General features: G+C 36.9%; 2 protein-coding genes across 2 annotated transcripts; both read left to right on the top strand.

Moving 5' to 3' along the window:
* Positions 1 to 3,877: 3,877 nt before the first annotated feature.
* LOC125104092 (keratin-associated protein 6-1-like) lies at positions 3,878 to 4,489 on the top strand. Its single transcript, XM_047736726.1, has one exon. It carries the CDS (start codon positions 3,916 to 3,918, stop codon positions 4,168 to 4,170), a length of 255 nt encoding a protein of 84 aa, XP_047592682.1. The 5' UTR covers positions 3,878 to 3,915; the 3' UTR covers positions 4,171 to 4,489.
* Positions 4,490 to 5,722: 1,233 nt separating this feature from the next.
* Positions 5,723 to 19,681, top strand: LOC125086103 (keratin-associated protein 6-1-like). Its single transcript, XM_047705581.1, has 2 exons — positions 5,723 to 5,769; positions 19,024 to 19,681. Exons 1-2 carry the CDS (start codon positions 5,723 to 5,725, stop codon positions 19,358 to 19,360), a joined length of 384 nt encoding a protein of 127 aa, XP_047561537.1. The 3' UTR covers positions 19,361 to 19,681.
* Positions 19,682 to 22,180: the final 2,499 nt, after the last annotated feature.

The following is a 22,180-nucleotide window of genomic DNA, read 5'->3' on the forward strand; positions in this document are numbered from 1 at the left end:
GATCAGCCTCACATGGGGTTCCCAGCTCAGCAGGGAGCCTGCTTCTCCCTCCCTCTCTGCCCCTCCCACCCCAACTTGTGCCCTCTCTCTCTCAAATAAATAAATAAAATCTTTAAAAACAACAACTCATGACATGACAATGGAAACAATCTCAAATAATCATTTACAAAATGCTCTCTTCCCAACACAGCAGCGTGCCTGGCATTCTTTATACATTGAGTGTTGAATGAATGAAAGGCTGAATGAACATATGAAATGGACTTCATAATCAAAATGATTTCATGTGAAGAGATTTGCTAAAGACAGCTAGATTCTCAGGGCTGGTACAGCATTCCCTATTTCCTATTCCAGGCTGGAAATGAATTCTATGGGAATGACATCAGGCATCTGAGAAGCTTTCTTGTGAAGCTACCAGAAAGCAGACGCCTGGAAAACTCACAGAAGCACCACTTAAAATGTGGGTGTGTTCATTTGTGTTCTGGGGAACCAAGGGTAGACAGCCAACCCCGTACAGCTATCAGAATTCAGGTGTGTTTTGAACTATCTGGCCTGAATTAAAGAGAAGCCAAATTTACTGAGGAAGAAACAACCAGCTGTGTCACATGGACACTCAACTTTAAATAGTACGGAAAATATGTAGAGGGACAAAAAAGAAAAAAAAAAGAAAAAAACAAATGGAGGAAAGTAGCGTCACTCCCTTGGGAGAGTAGCTACACACATATTTTATCTTATAATCATCCATATGCAAAAATCACAGTGACAATAAATAAATGTGAAAGCACATCATCTTTGCAAAAAGATTAAATTTATTGAAAGAAGTAGTTATAGACCAAGGAGAAATTTCTGTTGCATTTTAAAAGATATTCTTTATGATCTTGCACAAAGGAACCAGAGGAAAAATGACATGTGAACTTCTTTCATAATAGCCTAGATTCAGATTTTTGCTATTTTGCAGAGATGGGATGGGATAAACGAGACCAGCAGCAGAATCCGTGTTTCATGAGAGGACAAATCTGGTGTGTCTATTCATTCTAGAATTTTCCAGTAGAATCCATATGACCCATATCTTCCATAGCAAGATGGGTGGCAGCAGCCATATCTGTAGCCACCATACCCATGGTAGCCACAGTCATAGGCATAGCTGTAGCCATGGCCAAGCCCACCATAGCCTTAGCTCCCATAGTAGTTGCTGTACTAGGTCATGGTGTCAGGGAGGATGGTGCAGAAGAGGAAGATACTTACCTGAGTTTGAATATCACTATCTTCATAAGGTCTTTTATATAGCCTTAGTAGTAGGTGTGGGAAGTCATGGGCAATGTTGCCCCTTATTACAAATTATTTTGCATTACCTATGAACAACACCAACAGCAAAACTCTCATAGATCTGTCATTTCATTAAGGATAGAGAGGGCTTAATAGCCACAACTACTCTGCTGTTGTGTCAAGATTTTCATGGTCAGATCATGTGCATTGAATGACAGATCTCTGATTTGGTTTTCTCACTGGGGGCTCAAATTTAAAGTTTGTAATGAAATTCTAGAAATCACAGAAATTGATTCCAATTGTTTTGGGCATATTAGTAATGTCAAATTCATCTGCCCATTGAGGTTGAAAAAGTTACTCTTGTTTAGCTTTGAAAGATAGAAGTGCTAAGGGGTAAGTTTTATTTAAATTATGAGATATATAATATTGTCCAATATTTCTTTTAAAGATAAAACAATTAATTTTATTTTAAATACATAATTCAGGTAACATTTTATTTTATTTTATTTTATTTGAGAAAGAGAGAAGAGAGAAAGAGAGAAAGAGCATGAGTGGGGGAGGGGCAAAGGGGATTGAGAAACAGACTCCCATCTGAGCTGGAAGCCCAATGCAGGGCTCCATCCCAGGATTCCAAGATCATGATCTGAGCCAAAGGCAGATGCTTAACCAACTGAGCCACCCAGGTACCCTTCAGGTAACACTTTTTCAGAAAAAAACTTTACAAGTGTACAAATATGCTTTCTTTTCATATTTTACCAAATTCTATCTTGAGTCACCATTTCCACTAGATGGCAAAACATTTATTCTTGTCCCTTCCAGGTAAATAACAAAGTTCAGTCACATACTAGTCTGCAGAATGAAAGCTCAATTGACTTAAAGGTTTCACCACTCCTCCTTCTCCTGAGATGGACTCCAATGTGTAGGCGGATGCTATTGATTGGAAGGGAGTACTTTCATCTGTCCTGCCAGACATGGGTGGTTGCCATTCCCATTGCCATTAGCCAAAAAACTCCTGTGGTCAATGTATTCCCTGTCATTCAGTGCATGGCTCTACAGCCATCAAGGTTTTTCCTTGTGTTTGGGAAAATAATGAGTCTGAGCTCAAAGCCATCTGGGTAGGCACCAATTGTTATATTCTCTACCCACATGTGTTATGTTGTTGGGTCACTCATGGGACTTGTTCCTTCTCAGGAAAATTAGAGTGTGATGTTCTCTACTTTCAGATGCCTAGCCATAAGCTAGGGTTTCTTTTTCCTTCAGCTGCAGTGACCCAGGACCCCTAAATGAGGACTTAACCGTATCTGAGTTCTCCTGTTTGACACATCCACTCTCCACTAAAGCTTATATCCAGGGAAACAGGGGATGAAATAAGTAATACTAATAGCAAAGATTATTCTACTACCTACTATGTGCCAGACACTGATGCAAGTGCTTGACACACGCTAGCTAATTTGACCTTTGAAATTGTCTTGTGGGGTAGGTGTTATTATTACTATCTCATTTGCAGACAGAGCAGCTGAGGCACACTGTTACAGTGGTTACTAAGCTACAAGTGATGGAAGTAATATTTGAACTCGGAAAGCTGATTTTAGAAATTCTATTCATATCTATTGTGCTCTACTGACTCCTATCAAATCATCTTATTAAGAACATAAGTTTAGAGGACTATTTCATTTAATTATTGAGTTAAGCTCTGAGCTGTATTGCATTAAAAAAAGAAAAACCAACAACCGACCATTAGTATGTTCTCATAGTCCAAGAAATTTTTACCAAGACTTCATTGTTAGTTGGTGAAAATCTATTAGTGTCATGAAAGACAACTCTGCCAGTATTGTTATTTTAAATGAAGAAGTGCCTACATTTAACTATGAGTCAAAACACAAATATTACAAATATGTTGAATTTTAAAGAAAACTCTTTCATGAAAACACAATTGTATAAAGGAAATAAAAGCTCATTTCTACTTTCAGGCTATAGATTCAGGATACAAATTTGAAACCATAGAAAAAACCAATGGTTAAAATAGAGTCATAAAAGGAAATGTTAATGTGAATGAAAAAGAAAAGCCCAGTTTTCTCAGGCTTGGTGTTCCAGAATTTCAAACTACTGGTTTTTTGTCAACAGTCTCATGAAGTTGAGTGATACCTTTTGGCTTTTCCTAGTTAGCCACTAAATCTCTGAAGGAAAAAAATGAGTTTGGAACAGAAAAGAAGAAATGGAGAATCTCAAGTTAAGGCTGAATATTATGACCTGTTGAATACTGGTCAAAAGAAGGCTGGTTGTTTGGTTGTTTGGAAGTCAGAATGTCTACCACAAATGCTATTTCTTGTCATGAAGACTGGTTACAAATTGCCAACTTGAAGATCTTACATAAGCAGAGTTTTGAAGCTGGGACAACTGATTCTTATTAATGACTCACAAATGATTCAATGTAGTTAAACAATAGAAAATGTCATTGCCCCCAAAGCCATACCCTAAAACCAGGAGTCAACAAGTTACTCACAGAGGTCTTGCAACCAATGGGATGACTTGTGTGGTGGATCCCACCCACATCAAGGGTATATAAAAGGTCTCTGCAGGGGAAGTTGTCCACACTGAAGTGACACTTCTCCTCTCCTCCTCTACTCAAGGACAACCTCAACAACCAACACCATGTGTGGCAGCTACTACGGAGGCTGTGGCTATGGAGGCTGTGGCTATGGAGGCTGTGGCTACAGAGGCTATGGCTATGGAGGCTGTGGCTACGGAGGCCTGGGCTGTGGCTACGGCTCCAGTTATGGCTGTGGCTTCCGCACCCTGGGCTGTGGCTATGGCTGTGGCTCTGGCTGTGGCTACGGATACCGTTCCCACTCTCTCTGTGGCTATGGATGTGGCTCTGGCTACGGCTCTGGCTTTGGCTGTTACTAATTGAGGTCACCATGGGAGACTTTCACCCTCCATACCTGGACATGGGATTCATCAGTTCTGAGCCCCACAGCTTCTGAGCTTTTTCCCTTGGGTGATGATATCCTGCATGATGAAAGTCTAGCATGGTCTGTTGTTGCCTACAATCCAACCTACAGATACCCTGAATTTATGCAGGAAGTGGGAGATGGTGAAATTCACCTGTGACCCCTACAGTTCTGCTTTCATCAGGATGATGGTGTCAGAGCAACTGCCTCGATGATATTCATGCTGGAGCCTGTTTCTGTGTTGACCCAATAAATTTGTTCAATCCAAACAGCAACCCTGGTTTTATGTCAGTCATTTGGTGCCTAGGATTAACATTTTTTTGTTTGTTTCTGTTTCCAAGAAAGCTAATGATTATTACATTTAGGAGATATTTTTCTCTCATTATTTTTAGGTCAGTTGTCTTGGAAAAGTACTTTTTTTCTTATAAACTTCAGTTTCCTCCTCCTCTGATACTGAGGGAATAATGTCTTATGCTAAGTGACTGTTAACACTAAATCAAGAATTACTTATATGTTAGGTTAAGCATTGCCTGACATATAATACATAATAAAGAAAAAAATTAATTTCCCCAAACTTCCTTATTCATGTTCCTTAAAATAAATGAACATTGAGGGCGCCTGGGTGGCTCAGTGGGTTAAACCACTGCCTTCGGCTCAGGTCATGATCTCAGGGTCCTGGGATCGAGGCCCGCATCGGGCTCTCTGCTCAGCAGGGGGCCTGCTTCCCTCTCTCTCTCTCTCTCTGCCTGCCTCTCTGTCTACTTGTGATCTCTCTCTGTCAAATAAATAAATAAAATCTTAAAAAAAAAAAATAAATGAACATTGTTGCTATATACTTCTCTTGTTTTTTCTTTTTTTTTTTTAAAGATTTTATTTATTTACTTATTTATTTATTTATTTGATAGCAGGAGAGAGAGAGAAAGAGAGCATGAGCGGGGGGAAGGCTAGATGGAGAAGCAGGCTCCCACTGAGGAGGAAACCTGATGAAGAACTTGATCCTAGGACCCTGGGATCATGACCTGAGCTGAAGGCAGCTTAACTGAACAACCACTCAGACACCCTATCCTTCTCTTCTTTTAATCTTCCATTTTAAAGGTATTATTTAAAAACAGACATGCACTTTAAAGGTATGAAAGACATAACCCAAGGAATAGTTCAATAATCTTTTACATCCCAAGCTGGTGATAAATTATAAAACTGTTTGGCATGCATGGTGGGCCATAATATTTAGGTAACTGTATTTCAGATATAGTCCGAGAAGTTTCAGGGTCTCATGAAATTTCAGTTCAAGATATTGGATGGGGTTGTGGTCATGCCTGAGGCTTACTGGGGAAGGATTCACTTTCAGACTCAAGTTGTTGTTGGCAGATCTCAGTTCATTGCATTTGTAGGAATGTAAGGCCCATTTTCTTTCTATTTTCTGGCAAGAGGCCCTTGCAGGCTCTCTGCTGAAGTCACCCTTAGCTGCAAAATCTTGCCCACAGTTCTTGGCTAAGTAAATTCCCGACATGGTTGCTTGTTTTCTCAGAGCCAACAAGGAAGAAGAAAGACTCCAGTAAGATGAATGCTATGATCTTATGTGACATAATCACACACAACCATTTCCATTTGTGATATTTTATTGGTTACAAAGCAAATAACAGATTTCTTTCACACTCACAAGAGCATTTGCATCAGGAGGTAGGAATCAAGGGGGCATGTGGAGAGTTTGCCTACCACAGACTCAATGTTATTCATCCATCATAGGAATTAGCAAATTGTCTTTCATTTTCACAGCTCTTCAACAGCTTAGGTAATATTAGCACCATCTCGTCCTCTAATTTGGTAGCATTCTGAGAGATGATGTGGATCTTGGTTTTTAGGTGAATTATTTTGTTAATGATTTTATTACTTCCAAGGAAATAGAACTGTTTTTGATTTCTGAATCTAATGGTTTAAATAATACAGATTTTCCAAGGAAATTATCTATTTCATATGGGTTTTCAAATTTATATGCATAGAGATCTGAAAAGTTGTCTCATATGATGTTTAAAATTTCTTCTATTTTAATGTTCCCTCTTGTTTATTTTTTTATATAGTTTCTGTCTCTTTTTTTCCCTCATCAGTTAACAAGTTCTGTTAATTATTTCATTTGGTTCATATTTAAATCATCTCTTTTTTTCTGATTCTCTGCTGCATTAACTTCTGCTTTACTATTTATTATTTCTCTCTTTGTGCTTTCTTTGTTTTTTCTTAAAGTTTGTGTGATAAAATATTATATTATGAAATATTAATTTATTTCCTTTCATTTTTACTAATTAAATTGTTCATGCTATGAATTTTTCTCTTAAAACTGCTTTAAATATTTCTCATAGATGCTATTATGGCACATTTTTATTATTATTAATTATTTTAAAAACTGCAAATTCATTTGTCTGACCTCTCTCACACAAGAGCTTTTTAGTGGAACATTTTTTATTTTCCAAGTTAAAGGGTGTTTTTGTTTTTGTTTTTTTTCACTGTTTAATTTTATTTTAAAGGGCTTTTTGTTCTTTGTTTTTGTTATCAGTTATTAGTTTTGAAGTCTGACATCAGAGAGTATTTTTTTTTTTTTAAGATTTTATTTATTTTTTTGACAGAGAGAGATCACAAGTAGACAGAGAGGCAGGCAGAGAGAGAGAGAGAGGGAAGCAGGCTTCTTGCTGAGCAGAGAGCCCGATGTGGGACTCGATCCCAGGACCCTGAGATCATGACCTGAGCCGAAGGCAGCGGCTTAACCCACTGAGCCACCCAGGCGCCCAGAGAGTATTTTTTTACTAGTATTTCTACTTTACAAAACTTACACTTTCTGTGTGACAAAATATATGGTCAGTTTTTGTGGATGTTCTGTGGGAGCTGAGAAGGTTCATTTTCTATTATTAGGGAAAAAGTTAACATATAACCATAAAAGCTACCTTATTCGTAATATTGTTGTATTGATAATATTGAAAATATTTTACCTTTTCTATTTCATTTGTCTTGTTCTGAAAGTGCTATTTTAAAGTCCCCAATTATTAGTGTGTTTCTAAGTATGTTTTGGCCTCATATAACTGTGTCTTCACAAAGGAGGTGTGCATGCTATTTGGTGTATACATGTTGGTAAGTATATTTTTTTTCCAAATTTTTTTTTCAAAATTTTATTTAAATTCCAGTTAGTTCACATCCAGTGTAGTATTAGTTTCAGGTATAGAATTTAGTGATTTCTCACTTACATATAAGACTGAGTGCTCCTCACAACAAAGTGCCCTCTTTAATCCCCCATCACCTATTTAACCCATCCCTCCATCCACCTCCCCTCCAGCAACCCTGTTTTTTTTTTCTCTATAGTTTAGAGTCTGTTTTATAGTTTGCCTCTCTTTTTTTCCACCCCATGTTCATCTGTTTAATTTCTTAAATTGCACATATGAGTGAAATAATATGATATTTGTGTTTCTATGACTGATTTATTTTGGTTAACATTGTACTCTAACTCCATCCACATCATTGCAAATAACGAGATTTCATTCTTTTTGATGGCTGAGTAATATGGAACAGAATAGAAAACTATATGCTCATATAATCTTTGACAAAGCAGAAAAGAACATCCAATGGGAAAAAGACAGTCTCTTCAACAAATGGTGGTGGGAAAACTGGACAGCAACATGCAGAAGAATGAAACTGGACCACTATCTTATTATATCATACACAAAAATAAATTCAAAATGGATAAAACACCTACATGTGAGACAGAAAACCATCAAAATCCTGGAGGCGAACACAGGTAGTAACCTCTTAAACATGTTGCCAGAGGCAAGGAAAACAAAACTGTTGGGAATTCATCAAAATGAAAAGCTTCTGCACAGTGAAGAACAACCAACAAAACTAAAAGACAACCTACAGAGTGGGAGAAGATATTTGCAAATGACGTCTTTGATAAAATGTATAAAGAACTTAAGAAACTTGACACCCCAAACACAAATAATCCAGTTAAAAAATGGGTAGAAGACATCCACAGACATTTTCAAAAGAAGGCATACAGATGGCCAACAGATACATGAAAAGATGCTCAACATCACTCATCAGGGAAATGCAAATCAAAACCACAATGAGATATCACTGCACACCTATCAGGATGACTAAAATTAACAACACAGAAAACAACATGTGTTTGCAAGGATGTAGAGAAAAGGGAACCCTCTTACGCAGCTGGTGGGAATGAAAACTGGTGCAGCCCCTGTGCAGAGTACTACGGAGCTTCCTCAAAAAGTTAAAAATAGACCCACCCTAAATCCAGCTCTTGCACGACTCGGTATTTGCTCAAAGGATACAAAAATACTGATTCAAAGGGACACATGCCCCCCAATATTTATAGCAGCACCGTCAACAATAGCCAAATTATTGAAAAAGCCCAAATATCCATTGACTAATGAATGGATAAAGAAGATGTGGTTATATATGAGTAAGATATTTCTTGTGATTTGTTTGGAATTTTCATGAGAAAGCTCTTTTCTTTGTCATAGCTAAAGCTTTTTAGCCTGAATTCTATTTGGTTGATGTCAGGTTTATATGTTTTCTTGTGACATTTTGCACAGATACCTTTGTATATGCCTTTATTTATTTATTTTTTGTTATTCTGAATCAATTTTGTTTAGGTATATATACAGCATATAGCGATGTTTTCCTTCAGGAGTCAAATTCAGAATATTTTATTTAATAGATAAATGAAGCCAATTTATATGTATTGATGAGGCCGATATGTTTCAAAACTCAATACTCCTAAATAAATTTAAAAAATGGCATTGGAGGGAGCCTGGGTGACTCAGTGGGTTAAGCCTCTGCCTTCAGCTCAGGTCATGATCTCAGGGTCCTAGGATCGAACCCCACATTGGGCTCTCTGCTCAGCGGGGAGCCTGCTTCCTCCTCTCTCTCTCTGCCTGCCTCTCTGCCTACTTGTGACCTCTCTTTCTCTGTCAAATAAATAAATAAAAATCTTAAAAAAATGGCATTGGAATGGTTTGTAGTTTTCCTAGTGGTTACTTCGGTATTTTTGTATCTATAACAAATTTAATGTGCTAAATTCTCTCTTTTCTTATTCAACATTTTATTATGTGATATACTAGTTATTTCATATTCTTAACTTCCACTGTTGTCTATAGAATAGCAGCTTAAGTTATTTTTCTCTCTCCATCTCCTGCTACTCCCTTGTCTTTTAGTTGGTTTATTACTACTTTGTCATCACAACATATTTATATATTATTAATCCTCAGATATAATCCCTGTGTTTGATTTGGTTATATATTACACTAAATATGTATCTCACACACACACACATATAGTTACCTATATGTATATAGACACACATATCTCTAAATCTATATGTCTCCAACATTTTGCTGCTCAGTATAGCCTTTTGGGTGCAGAATTTCCTAATTTATTCTATGCTGAAAACTGTTGTTCTAATACATTGTTACATGAAAGACAGCTTCATTAGATATAAAGTCTTTACTTAATACTAGCTTTTATTAGTTAGTCTTTAAATATTCTCTCTTCCACCCGTCTTTGAATGTAGTTTTTGAAAAGTCTGATTAACAGCTTAATCTTTATCCTTTGTAAATTATTTGATTTCTGAAAAGCCTTGAGTAAGCCTTCTTTATCATTGAAATATAATATTTTAATAACATATATCTTATAATTAATAATTTTAAATTCATATTCTGTTATCATTAGGACCTGTCAATGAGTATTTTTTGATCAAATAAAATAAACACTAGAATATATCATAATTAAATATTTGAAAAGCAAAGGCAAAGAAAAAATTCTTGAAAGTAGCCAGAGAGACACAACAGATTATCTACAGAATAACAGCAATTTGAATGACAGTTGCTTTGTCATCTGAATGGAGTAATAAAATATGGCATAGCAGTTTTCAAATGGTGAAAGAGAAGAACTGTCATCCATGTATTTTACATCTTGCAAAACTATCTTTCAAGAATGAAAGGGAAATAAAAACATCCTCAGAAGGAAAAAAATAATTTTCCATTAGCAAATCTATATTTAAAGATTGACTTGAAAAATTCTCTGAACAGAAAAGAAATGCTAAAGGAAGAGATCTTGAAACATCACAAAGTCACGATGAAAAAAACAGGAATATGAATACCTACAATACACTAACTTCCTCCTCATGAGTTCTAGAAATCATATTTAGTGTTTGAAATAAATATTATAACACTATTATCAGGGCAATAATAGTAAAAGCAGGCATGATAAGGGGATCTAAATCAAAGTAAATGCCCAACACTTCACTTGTGGCCATAAATATTGATACCAGTACACTGTTAGAAGTTGCATATGCATATTATAATACCCAGAGGAAACATTATAAAAGCTATGCAAATATAGGCACTCAAAAATACCATAAATAAATTAAGATGCAATGCTATGAAATGTTCAAAAAACATAGAAAGGCAAGAAAAATAAACAGAGTAACAAGAACTAGAAGAAACAAATAGAAAACAAATAATAAAATGACAGACTTAAATGTTAGCATACCAGTAATTACATTGAATGTGCATGGTCTAAATACATCAGTCAAAGACAGAGATTGGAAAAGTGGATTGCAAAATCCAACATGACCTACCTATATTTTGTTTATAAGAAACTTACTTCAAATTCATTGACATAAGTAGGCTGCAAGTAAATGGATGGAAAAAATTATGTCATGTAATCATTAATAAACTAAAGCAGGAGGTGGCCATATTAACACCAGATAAAATAGACCTGGGACCAAAGAAAATTACAGAGACAAAGAGACATATTACATATGGTATAAGGATTAATCCACCAGGGAGAAATAACAATTCTAAGTGAGTACCAAACAATAGAGTTTCAAAATATATGAATTAAAAGAAATATAATTTAAAATAGAAATAGGGAAATTTACAATTATACTTGGGTATTTTCAACTCACCTTCTGAGAAACTAATAGATCTAGTATGCAGAAAACAACTTGGAGACAGATGATCTGAGCAACACAATCAGCCAAAAGAGTTTTTCATATTATAGAATTCTTTACCCAGCAATATATATATATATATATATATATATATATATATATATATATAAAATATATATTTTCAATGAAAGTATGTATATATTTTGAGGCCAGTCTTTAAGGTTTGCCCTACACCTAGGAGGGCTCCTCTTACCTGTCTTTCCCCTGGTTCTCTGAGAAAACCAGCTGGCTTATGGTTTAGCTTATTGCTATCACAGAGCAACAAAGTTCCTCTTAATTACTTATCCTCAAAATCTCTGCTGTTTTCAAGCATACGCTTAAGCTTGAATTTCCTACACACTATTCTAAACAAACTAGTTCATTTGAGAAAAGGTTCAGAACTCTCTGTTTTTATGGCTTGCCTCTTGCTTTGTGCAAAATATCTGAGCAACAACTACAGAACTGGGGATAGGAACAGTTGCTTGTTTACTATCTCATAAAGACATCTGCATTACTAGCAATCACTGGGCTTGAGCAGTAGCCTCTTGTTTTTTAGGCTTGATACCTTTATGATGAACTCTCCTTCTTATGAGTGACATGGGGTGATGGAAAGTCAGATAGGGCCTCAAGATTATTAGCTTGTTGGGTGATGGGTAGAGTTTGGCACTACAATTGGGAACTGGGTAGACGAAGGGAAACACATAACTCTTGGCCATTTTCACTTGGAATTTAGCCACTGCAACATAGAACAAGAGAGCATGAGATATGCTATGCTATCTGGCCTGCCCAGATAGGAGAGATAATGTAGCCTTTGACAAAGGGAGGGGGTACTGTTTTTGTGGCTTCCTCTGTCCAGAGTTGAGCTTCTGCCACATTAACTGGGAGGAAAGAGGATGGAAGAAGAAGATTGCGGCTTAAGAAGATCAAGACTCTCACTAAACCTTGATTAAGCTTATTTTCTTGAATGAATGTTTCTACATTTGTTTTGTTTCCTTAGGGCAATTTCCAAAGATTTGAATTTTTTTAAGTATGTAATATATTTGAAAAAGGCCTGATATCTGATGGACACTTTTTAAAGTATGGTGGGATTGAGTCTAAAGTCACAGCTTCTACATGGCTTCCACTCTGATCTTTTTGACCACTGTAGCACAGGGCCCTCTGTTGACCTGCCTTTTAACACTCTTATCCACTATGGCAGGACCAAAACCAAGTCTATTAGAAAAGGGACTTACTTAGTGTCTCTCCTTTCAGTTTTGCTGCCTTCAATGTTTGGAGATGTCAGGGTGATACAACACCATACGTTGCCTGTTTTCAGTTGATGGAGGATAAACAGATAAACTTATATTCTTTCTTCTTTTGGATACCTTAAAAAAATCCATTTTGGGGACGCCTGGGTGGCTCAGTTGGTTGGACGACTGCCTTCGGCTCAGGGCATGATCCTGGGAGTCCCGGGATCGAGTCCTGCATCGGGCTCCCAGCTCCATGGGGAGTCTGCTTCTCTCTCTGACCTTCTCCTCACTCATGCTCTCTCTCACTGCCTCTCTCTCAAATAAATAAAATCTTTAAAAAAAAAATCCATTTTGTTGCTGGTTAAGAGTTTAGCCAACTTCATATTTTAATAGTTATTCAGAAGGTAATTTTGTATGTATCTTAAATTAGTTGTAGAAGCCCCTAATTCTAACAGTAGTCACTAAAAGTTTAGAAGATAATGTTGCCTTATACTTTACCATTATTGATGTCATTATTAACACTTAATAAGTGGAATTAATAAGGAAACGTTATTATGAACATCTTTACTGAACATGAACCAAGCTGGAAGGATCAAAGTACTTTCTCCAGCCTATAGTTTGGATCAGACTTGTGTTTTGTGGATTTGGTCTACCTCAGCCTCTGCTTTGTTATGAATGTTAGAAGGTTGTGGGCTTAAAGGCAGGCAAATATCAACCTCTGTGATAAATTTAGTGAAGCAGACTTAAATTCAGTCATCTCTCTGTGCCAACATAGAATCACATGCAGAATCACATAGAATCAACATGGGAATCACAGGCAGAGTAGCTACCTATGCAGCCACCATACATTGATTGAGTTCAGTGATATATTTTGTCATGAGTAAAAAGAAACAGCTATAATATATGATTTAGGGGAAAACAGTTACAGCTGCCTGGAGCCACAGATTCAACAGCTGAGTATCAGGGAAAAAATGAAATTGGATGAAGTGTTAAGAAAGGGGATACTGTTTCTACAAATGATTTTAGTCAAACACTGGCTATACTGAAGATGAGGCTTTGATAAAACCAAGTTATATTATAGTAGCTTTTGGGTCTGCTCATGAAAACACATTTGCAAAAGTGCTGTTGAATATAGCTATCATTCAGACCTAACACTTCCATATTATCAACTGTAGATAGCCAAAGGGTGACCAAACTCTTCTTCTGTCTTTTACACATACACAGACACATACACAATACCACAACAGACATTATATACAGATATATATCCTTGTATAATGTATATAATATGTATGTTGTGCTATATAATGTGTATAATACATACGATGTGCATTTGTATTATAAGATGACTTTCAATGAAAAATGAATTTAGACATTTTCCCAAATGGAAATGGTTAAGGTTGCTTATATTTAATCATGTACTAATAAAACAACATTGAGGCTTTTGTTTTCAATTGTTGGAAACTCCAGATAATTGATCAAGGAAGTTCTGATGTGGTATTGTAGGCTAAGATTTGGTTGTTATTGTTTGAACAGCCCATAATATTGTTATTATAAATAATGGAGTAGATGTATGTGGTGTCTCACAGGATAATGATCTAAAGAGATCAACAATCTAGAATTTCTTAGAAGAAACCAGAAGACCAGAATCTTCCATACCAGCATGGATGGTAAGAGGTATATCCATAGCCAACCATAGCCACATCCCAGGCTTCCACAGCCATACCTCAGGCCACCATAGTAGTTGCCATAGAAGCTCATGGGTGAGAAGAAGGCTCAGAAGAACAGAGCCAGTTTCTAAAGTTTAAAGTTTATAATCTACACAGGACCTTATAAACCAACTGAGTGGAATGTGGGGCAAGCCACAGGCACTGCTGGATTCATCTTTCAAACTAATTGGCATTAAAACCATCTCAAGAATTTCTCATAACTAATATATCCAAGACAACTTTGGTATGTGTCAGAAGGCCTGTAATGAAATCATGTGCCTTTGATGAGAGATTCTTCTACTTTGGTGACTTGTTTATTCCAGATTCCAAATTTAGATTGTGTTACTGCTACCATAACATCATGTAACCCATGCAGATTCTACCTGTTGAAAATTCTAGTTTTATTTAATACTATTCTTCTTGCACCTGCATATTTGCTGTCTTGAGGACAAAAGGGCAGTTTCAAAGGAAAGAGAAAGATGGAAAAATATGGGACAGGAGATATGGTGCCAGGATTCACTTGTAAACACTGAATGACTATGTGTTTTATCTTTTTTTGGGGAGCAGTGTTATTAACTTTGGTTTATACTTCACATTTACATGTGTCCATGATTTTATAAATGACCCCAAACCATGGCAGAGACCTTGAAGTTTGACCTCATTAAACCTAAATATATAGAAAAGGAGGGACTTACTTTACTAGAAATTTGAGTTTTAATGGATTCCAGAAACTCTCAAATGATTTATTGACGTCATGCTCCACTACATATGTTGCACTGAAGAAGACACATCTCTTTTGGTATTCTTGCTCAAAATGTAAAAACTCAATCTAGATGTGATAAAACTTCAGACAAACTCAAACTGGGAATATTCTACAAAACACACAACTCTTTCGAATTGTTAAGGCCATGAAGGCCAAGGAAAGACAGAGGAACTATCACTAGTTAAAAAGACTAAAAAGGTCTTACAATTAAATGCAGTGTGAATTGGATTATGGAACAGAAAAAAGACATGAATGGAAAAAATGATGAAATAAAATCTATAGTTAAGAATATAATATAAAGGGACGCCTGGGTGGCTCAGTTGGTTAAGCAGCTGCCTTTGGCTCAGGTCATGATCCCAGCGTCCTGGGATCGAGTCCCACATCGGGCTCCTTGTTCTGTGGGGAGCCTGCTTCTCCCTCTGCCTGCCACTTTGTCTGCCTGTGCTCACTCTCTCTCTCTCTCTCTCTGACAAATAAATAAATAAAATCTTAAAAAAAAAAGAATATCATATAAAGTTAATTTATTTGACTTCATAAATATACTATGATTATGAAAGATATTAACATTAGGAAACATTAAGTGTATATAAAAATTTTCTGTACTATTTTGGAACTTTCTATAGGTCTAAAGTTATTAAAATATGATGTTTAAAGGAAATATAAAAATACTCTTTCATTTCATTGATTTGATCATTTTCTAATTCACTTATCAAACTTTATTGAGAACCAATTATATACTAAGCACTACCTTTTTATTTTAAGATTTATTTACTTATTTGAGAGAGAAAGAGAGAGAGAAAACACATGGAGGGAGGAGTAGAGGGAGAAGAAGAGTGAGCATCTCAAGTAGGCTCCATGCCTAGTGTGGTGCCTCATGAGGGGCTTGATCCAATGACCCTGACCTGAGACTCTGACCTGAGCAGAAATCAAGAGTTGTATGACTACCAAACTAAGCTACCCAGGCACCCCAATACCAAGCATTTTTATGAGCACTGGGACAGAGCAATGGATAGGACAGACAAGGACACTATTGTGATGGAGCTTATGTTCTAGATTAAGCAGGGAAAGGGAATTCAAGACAGACAAAGATTGAGTGAATTAGATAATTTCTAATTGCAATGAGTCTGTGTACATAATAAATCAAGATGAGCAAAGGAAAACTTGGAGAGTTATTGGTGAAGATTTACTTCAGACTGAGTGATCAGGGAAAGCCTCACTGAGAGAACAAAGAGAGAAGGATGAGCCATTCTTGCTATTACTTCAGGAGCTCAAAGGCAGAGCCTTTAAGGTGGAAACAAGCAGACCCATCTGAAAAGCTGAGAAGCCACTGTGATCTATATATTGTAATGTAGAGGAACAGGGTTACCAGATGAGCTCATAGATGTAGTCAGGGCTGTGACATGCAGGGTCATATCAGCTGTGTTTTCTAAGCTTCGGGTTGCCAGATGCAGCAAACAAATACTGAAATTCAAATTTAATTGCATGTCTGGTACATACTCTAACCATCCTAATGTGGGCAGTCATTGAAGAATTACAGTCAGGGAGGGTCATGATCTGATCTGTGCCAGGCATGCTTTGAGACCTAGAAGAAAAAAATGAAAAAGTTTGAGTAATATAAAGAATCACCAACTTAATTTTGTTTTGTTAAATTTCTAATGATGATTAATCTATGAAGATATACATATGTATACACATTTATATATTAAGATTGTAAATATATGAAATATCATATATAAGATATATATCATATATATAATAAGATTGGAAATATAAATTGAAACTGGAGAAGAGAATGTATCCAAAGTGATTCATCTAACAGGAGTCCCGGTGGAGACTAGAGACCATAGGTGGGGTAAACAGCTGGTGAGGCATTCTCACAGTTGAGGGTAAAATCTGAGGAGAAAAGAGAAAGGACACTTAGAAGGAGAAGCCACTGAGGTTGGAATTCAACCAACTGTGCATGAAAGGATGGTGGTAAAGGTTGGAGAGATTTTCAGGAATGAGAGAGAAGCCGGTGAATCTGAATGCTGCTGAGAGGCTGACTAAAATACTTGACCTCTAGATTTGGCAGGACTGAGGTCCTGATGATCTCTGTCAGAGGGTCTCAGGAGAGTAGTGGAGATGAAAGACCAAAACACTGGATCAGAGAGATAAAGGATTCTTAGAATACTGCTGTGGAAATACACTTGTGAAGTTCTGTTGTGAAGCAGAATACAGAAATGCGGAATATGCTGAAGAGTGTGAAGAATGAAAGAAAGCTTGTTTAATTTTTCATTATGGAATATATTTGAGAATTGAGTATATTTAGAAAAGCACACCTACCAGAAAAGATAGGGAAAAAAAGAATGACATGCCGTGCGAAGCTCTCATTGCTATGATAAAGGAGAACAACTTAATTCTTCAGAAGAAACACATTAATTAAGAATCTAGGGAGAAAAAAACTCTAACAAATGTTATTAGAGACATTGTTTGCATAAAATACAATGTATTTGATATTCTTTTAAATAAAATACAGAAAACCCCAGATTAATTATAGTTCTTTTAATTACCTGATATAATTCAGGTCTATCAAATTTAGGCAATGATCTAAGTACTTAAATATTGTTGAAGAAGAATAAAAATCATGCTACTTCAACTGGTGTTGGCTAAAAACTTATTGTTCACTAGGCTCTGAACTGTGAGAATTGAGTCTATTGTGATTTTTCTGTATGGAAAATTTGAACATGATGTCAAATCATGGTGAGGATGTCCTCTGCCTTTAATATCTCGATCCAACAGGTAGTGACTAAAATTTTGCAATAGTGTGGTGCTTTACAAAACACATCTACCACAAAACGCACATGGAAAGCACATTCAAAGACATATGACCACTGAGTAGGAGAATGTGTTGATGGGACCATTAAATGAAATTCTTTTCTGTTTCATTAAGATGCTATTTTCTTTTGACTTATTTGAAATAGTTACCATGTAAGATGAATTGCATTATTTGAAAAACCTATGTCCTTATTCTGAACATCGCCAGAGAGAGTAGATTAAAATGCAGAGGGTGTCTAACTTCTTAACCCATCTTCCCTGTGATATAAACCAGCATCAATTCCATTCTATAAACCCTGCTAAGGTTACTTGAAGAAATACATAAAAAGATATTTTGCCTGAGAACTGTAATTAAATATCAGAAATCTGCGTGGCTGTATAGATAATGCTGTCTTCCCACATGCATTTTCTTAAAGACACAGAAGTCTATTTTTAAACTGTAACATAAAACTACTCCTGCTTTTCTTGGGCTATCCTGTTGGGTGAGCTATGGCACTGATTGGAGTAATTCAAGGGTTATGCAAGAGAACTTAGCATGTCAGGTCACAAAGCATACTGATTTGACGTTTAGAGAAAAAAATAGTTCTCTTATTGTTAACAAAAATATGTGATGCTAAACTCATTAGGTAGTTACTTTGAATATTGACTAATCACTGCATATACAATTAGGACAAAAAATATAAAAATTGGATTCCACAGAATAACTTGTATTTGCTTGTCCTTCAGTAGAAGTTAGACATAAGTGAGAATAAAACTCATTCGTATAAACAGGAAAGTAGAAGATACTTTGTTCAGACCTGTTTCCCTTGATTTTAGTGAGTTAAATTATTAACAACATCATGAGCATGAAAGATTCATTATGCTTTCAATAGAGAAAAAGGAATTAAATCCTTGGAGAAATTAATTATTTGGATCAAGAGAGAAGAAAAACTCCTGAATAGAAAGAAATGTTATTCTCTGTGAAATGCTATACAATAATATAATTATTTGGGGACCAAGACCCTCACAGATGCATTCTTTTTTGAAATAAGGATGATTATAGGTAGTTAAAAGGAAGGTCTAATTTGGGGCAGGACTGTGTAGAGTGCATGAGTGTCTCCCCTCATTCAAGCCCTAAACTGGATAAAAAGTCCAAACAAAGTAAATCACCTTAATACCTCTGAAGCTTTATCTTATGGTTGAGGAACAACAAACTAATGCAATTAATCATAAAATTAGCCAATGACATGACACGTGTTGTGGTGACATCCACTCTGGGAGCATATAAAAGGTCTCTGCAGGGAGAAATGTCCGCACCACAGTGAAGTAACACTTCTCTCCTCATCTACCCAACAACCTCAACAACCAACACCATGTGTGGCAGCTACTATGGAGGCTGTGGCTATGGACGCTGCGGCTATGGAGGCTGTGGCTATGGAGGTTATGGCTACGGAGGCTGTGGCTACGGAGGCTGTGGCTACGGAGGCTGTGGCTACGGAGGTCTGGGCTGTGACTATGGCTCCAGCTATGGCTGTGGCTTCCGCAGACTGGGATGTGGCTATGGCTGTGGCTCTGGTTGTGGCTACGGCTATGGGTCCCGCTCCCTCTGTGGCTGTGGCTATGGCTGTGGCTCTGGCTGTGGCTATGGCTATGGCTGCTACTAACTGAGGTCGCCGTGGGAGACTCTCACCTTCCACACCTGGACATGGGATTCACCAGTTCTGACACTTTCTGAGCCTCATGGTTGGGGGCTGATTATCCTATATCACTGGTGTTAGACATGACTTTTTCTGAAGACTTGAACTCTGGTGCTTTCTTCGTCTGAACTATATCTCCTTCCTTTCCTGGTTATAACTCGTGAAAAGTAGGAGAATGTGAAAATTATCCTGTGAGCTCCTGCCAGGTGTCTCATCTGGGTGATGTCATGGATCCTGCCTTTTGATTTTCATACAGATTATTTTTCTCCATTTTTCTAATAAATTTCTTCAATCTGACATAAAAATATTGGTTTTTTCATTTAATATTCATAGCTATGCTTTGAGCTTTTAAAAAATTATTTGTATAAAAGGAAACAATTGCCTTCTTTAGGGGATATCTTCTTTTTATATTTCTTTTTTTTTGTAAGATTTTATTTATTTATTTGAGAGAGAGAGATATAGAGATCACAAGTAGGCAGAGAGGTAGGAGGAAGCAGGCTCCCCGTTGAGCAGAGAGCCCAATGTGGGCTCAATCCCAGGACCCTGAGATCATGACCTGAGCTGAAGGCAGAGGCTTAACCCACTGAGCCACCCAGATGCCCCTTCTTATTATATTTCTAATTCAGTTGCTCCTCCAAATCCTTGATTTGTGACATCAAGAAAGTACCAATCTTTGCAGCTATCATTTTCTACTCTGTTTGAGCAGTAATAATGTGTGATGTTGGGTTATTGTTAAGATAAACGAGATAGTATTTGCCAATTTAGTCAAGCATTGCCTGGAAACACTACATATTCTAAGTGCTTTTGCATCAAAATCTCCATCTATTGAAATTTCTTATAAGATATGAGTGTTGGAAGGAAAAATAAAACAAGATAAAAACAGGGAGGCAGGCAAACCATAAGAGACTCTTTACTATAGGAAATAAACTGAGGGTTGCTGGAGGGAAAGTGAGTGGGATCAGATAGATTAAATGGGTGATGGGCATAAGGAGGGCACTGGTGATGAGCTCAGGGTGTTATATGCAAATGATGAATCATTAAATTCTACCCCTGAAGCTAATGCTACACTATATATTAAGTAATTTGAATCTAAATAAAATCATTTTTTCAGGGACGCCTTGGTGGCTCAGTGGGTTAAAGCCTCTGCCTTTGGCTCAGGTCGTGCTCCCAGTGTCCTGGGATCAAGCCCCACATCGTGCTCTCTGCTCAGCAGGGAGCCTGCTTCCTCCTCTCTCTCTGACTGCTTCTCTGTCTGTCAAATAAATAAATAAAATCTTAAAATAAAATAAAATCATGTTTAAAAAAATAAATAAAATCATTTTTTCAAAGATTCTACTTATTCATTTGAAAGAGAGAGAGAGGGAGAGCATGAGTTGGGGAGAGGGAGAGGGAGAAACAGACTCCCTGCCGAGCAGGGAACCTGATGTGGGACTCCGTCCCAGGACCCTGGGATCACTACTTGAGCCAAAGGCAGATGCTTAACCTACTGAGCCACCCAGGTGCCCCTAAATAAAATCTTGAAGGAAAAAACAACAGATATGAGTGTTGATGCATGATTCTGGTTTTCTCATCTTTGGTTTGGGCATATGTAAGCAAGAAGTGTTTCTTATGCTTGTTCGGCTCATGAGGTAAAGTGGATCAAACCACCCGCAACGTCTTTCCACCTAACAAGTCTTGCTATGATTTTCTGAATTATTTTTAAAAGATGACGCCATCTCTAACACCCATTACTTGTTTATGTTTAAAGCTGTTTGGTGGCATCCTCCACACTTGTTTGTCCTGAGTCATTTCTTCCCTGTCCGGTGTGTGGTTTCACAGTTGTAGCTGCGGTTGTTTGCTTCTTCCACTGGTGACCGTGTGTGTGCATGCACATATGTGTGTGAGACTCAGGCCTGTAAACTTATCAATTATTTTTTTCTTGAAATGTGATTTTTTGATCTTGGGACATAAATGAGTTCAAGTGTTGTATTTAAGGTGGTGGATAGGCCCTAATTCACAGGGCAGGTTGTTAGGTTCAATTTCAAAATTGTTCACCTCTCGAGAAGGAATTAAGATCCCTGGAAATATCAAACCCCCAAAGAGAGCATATTTTCCTCCATGTACACCTGTGTGAGGACTTGTCTTTCCTCTTTATTTTTGAAGCTTAGAATTTTTCTTTATTATTAAATAGAAATTAGTTGATCTATGCTTGTGCATCTAAAGAAATAGTGGGTTTTACAACTATTTTGGCTTGCTTGGTAAGTCATAACAGTTGGACACAAGTGATGCCTTGGATGTAGAGTCACAAGCCAAGACTCTTTTTGGTTATGGCTTTCCATGATTTCCCCCCAACATATCCTTTAATGTCACCCAGAATTGATTAATATTCTTAGCAGCTCTACCACATAGAAATTGACATTAAATGTTACCATTATCATCCCCAAATAAACATCCATTTTTATACTCCCATTGGATGGTCCACTTCTTAAAGTCTTCAAATTATGTAGATCTCTAATTGCAATTGAAATACATGGACAACTTTTACACTCTACACCATTCCTTATTTGTGTCTCTCTTTTTTACAGTGACAAACCTCTACCTCAACATCATTGTGTTCACCCTATCCAATAGCATACACAAAATACTTCCTAAATTACCACCCCAAAACTTAAAACATAGGTCTGCTTCTTACTGTCTCATGACATTTGACAAATTGTGGACTCTCTTGGAAATTGGTGATCTTATAAAAATGTTAGGTATAACGATAAAACCAGCCTTCTTGAATTGCTCTGAGAATGTTCATATCAA

Source organism: Lutra lutra, chromosome 1, assembly GCF_902655055.1.
Source record: "Lutra lutra chromosome 1, mLutLut1.2, whole genome shotgun sequence".
Taxonomy (NCBI): domain Eukaryota; kingdom Metazoa; phylum Chordata; class Mammalia; order Carnivora; family Mustelidae; genus Lutra; species Lutra lutra.

Coding starts and splice junctions, on each gene's coding strand:
- LOC125086103 (XM_047705581.1), top strand. CDS start 5,723: ATGGTTGCTTGTTTTCTCAGAGCCAACAAGGAAGAAGAAAGACTCCA. Junction 5,770..19,023: donor AAGGAAGAAGAAAGACTCCA/GTAAGATGAATG, acceptor ACCACAGTGAAG/TAACACTTCTCTCCTCATCT.
- LOC125104092 (XM_047736726.1), top strand. CDS start 3,916: ATGTGTGGCAGCTACTACGGAGGCTGTGGCTATGGAGGCTGTGGCTAT.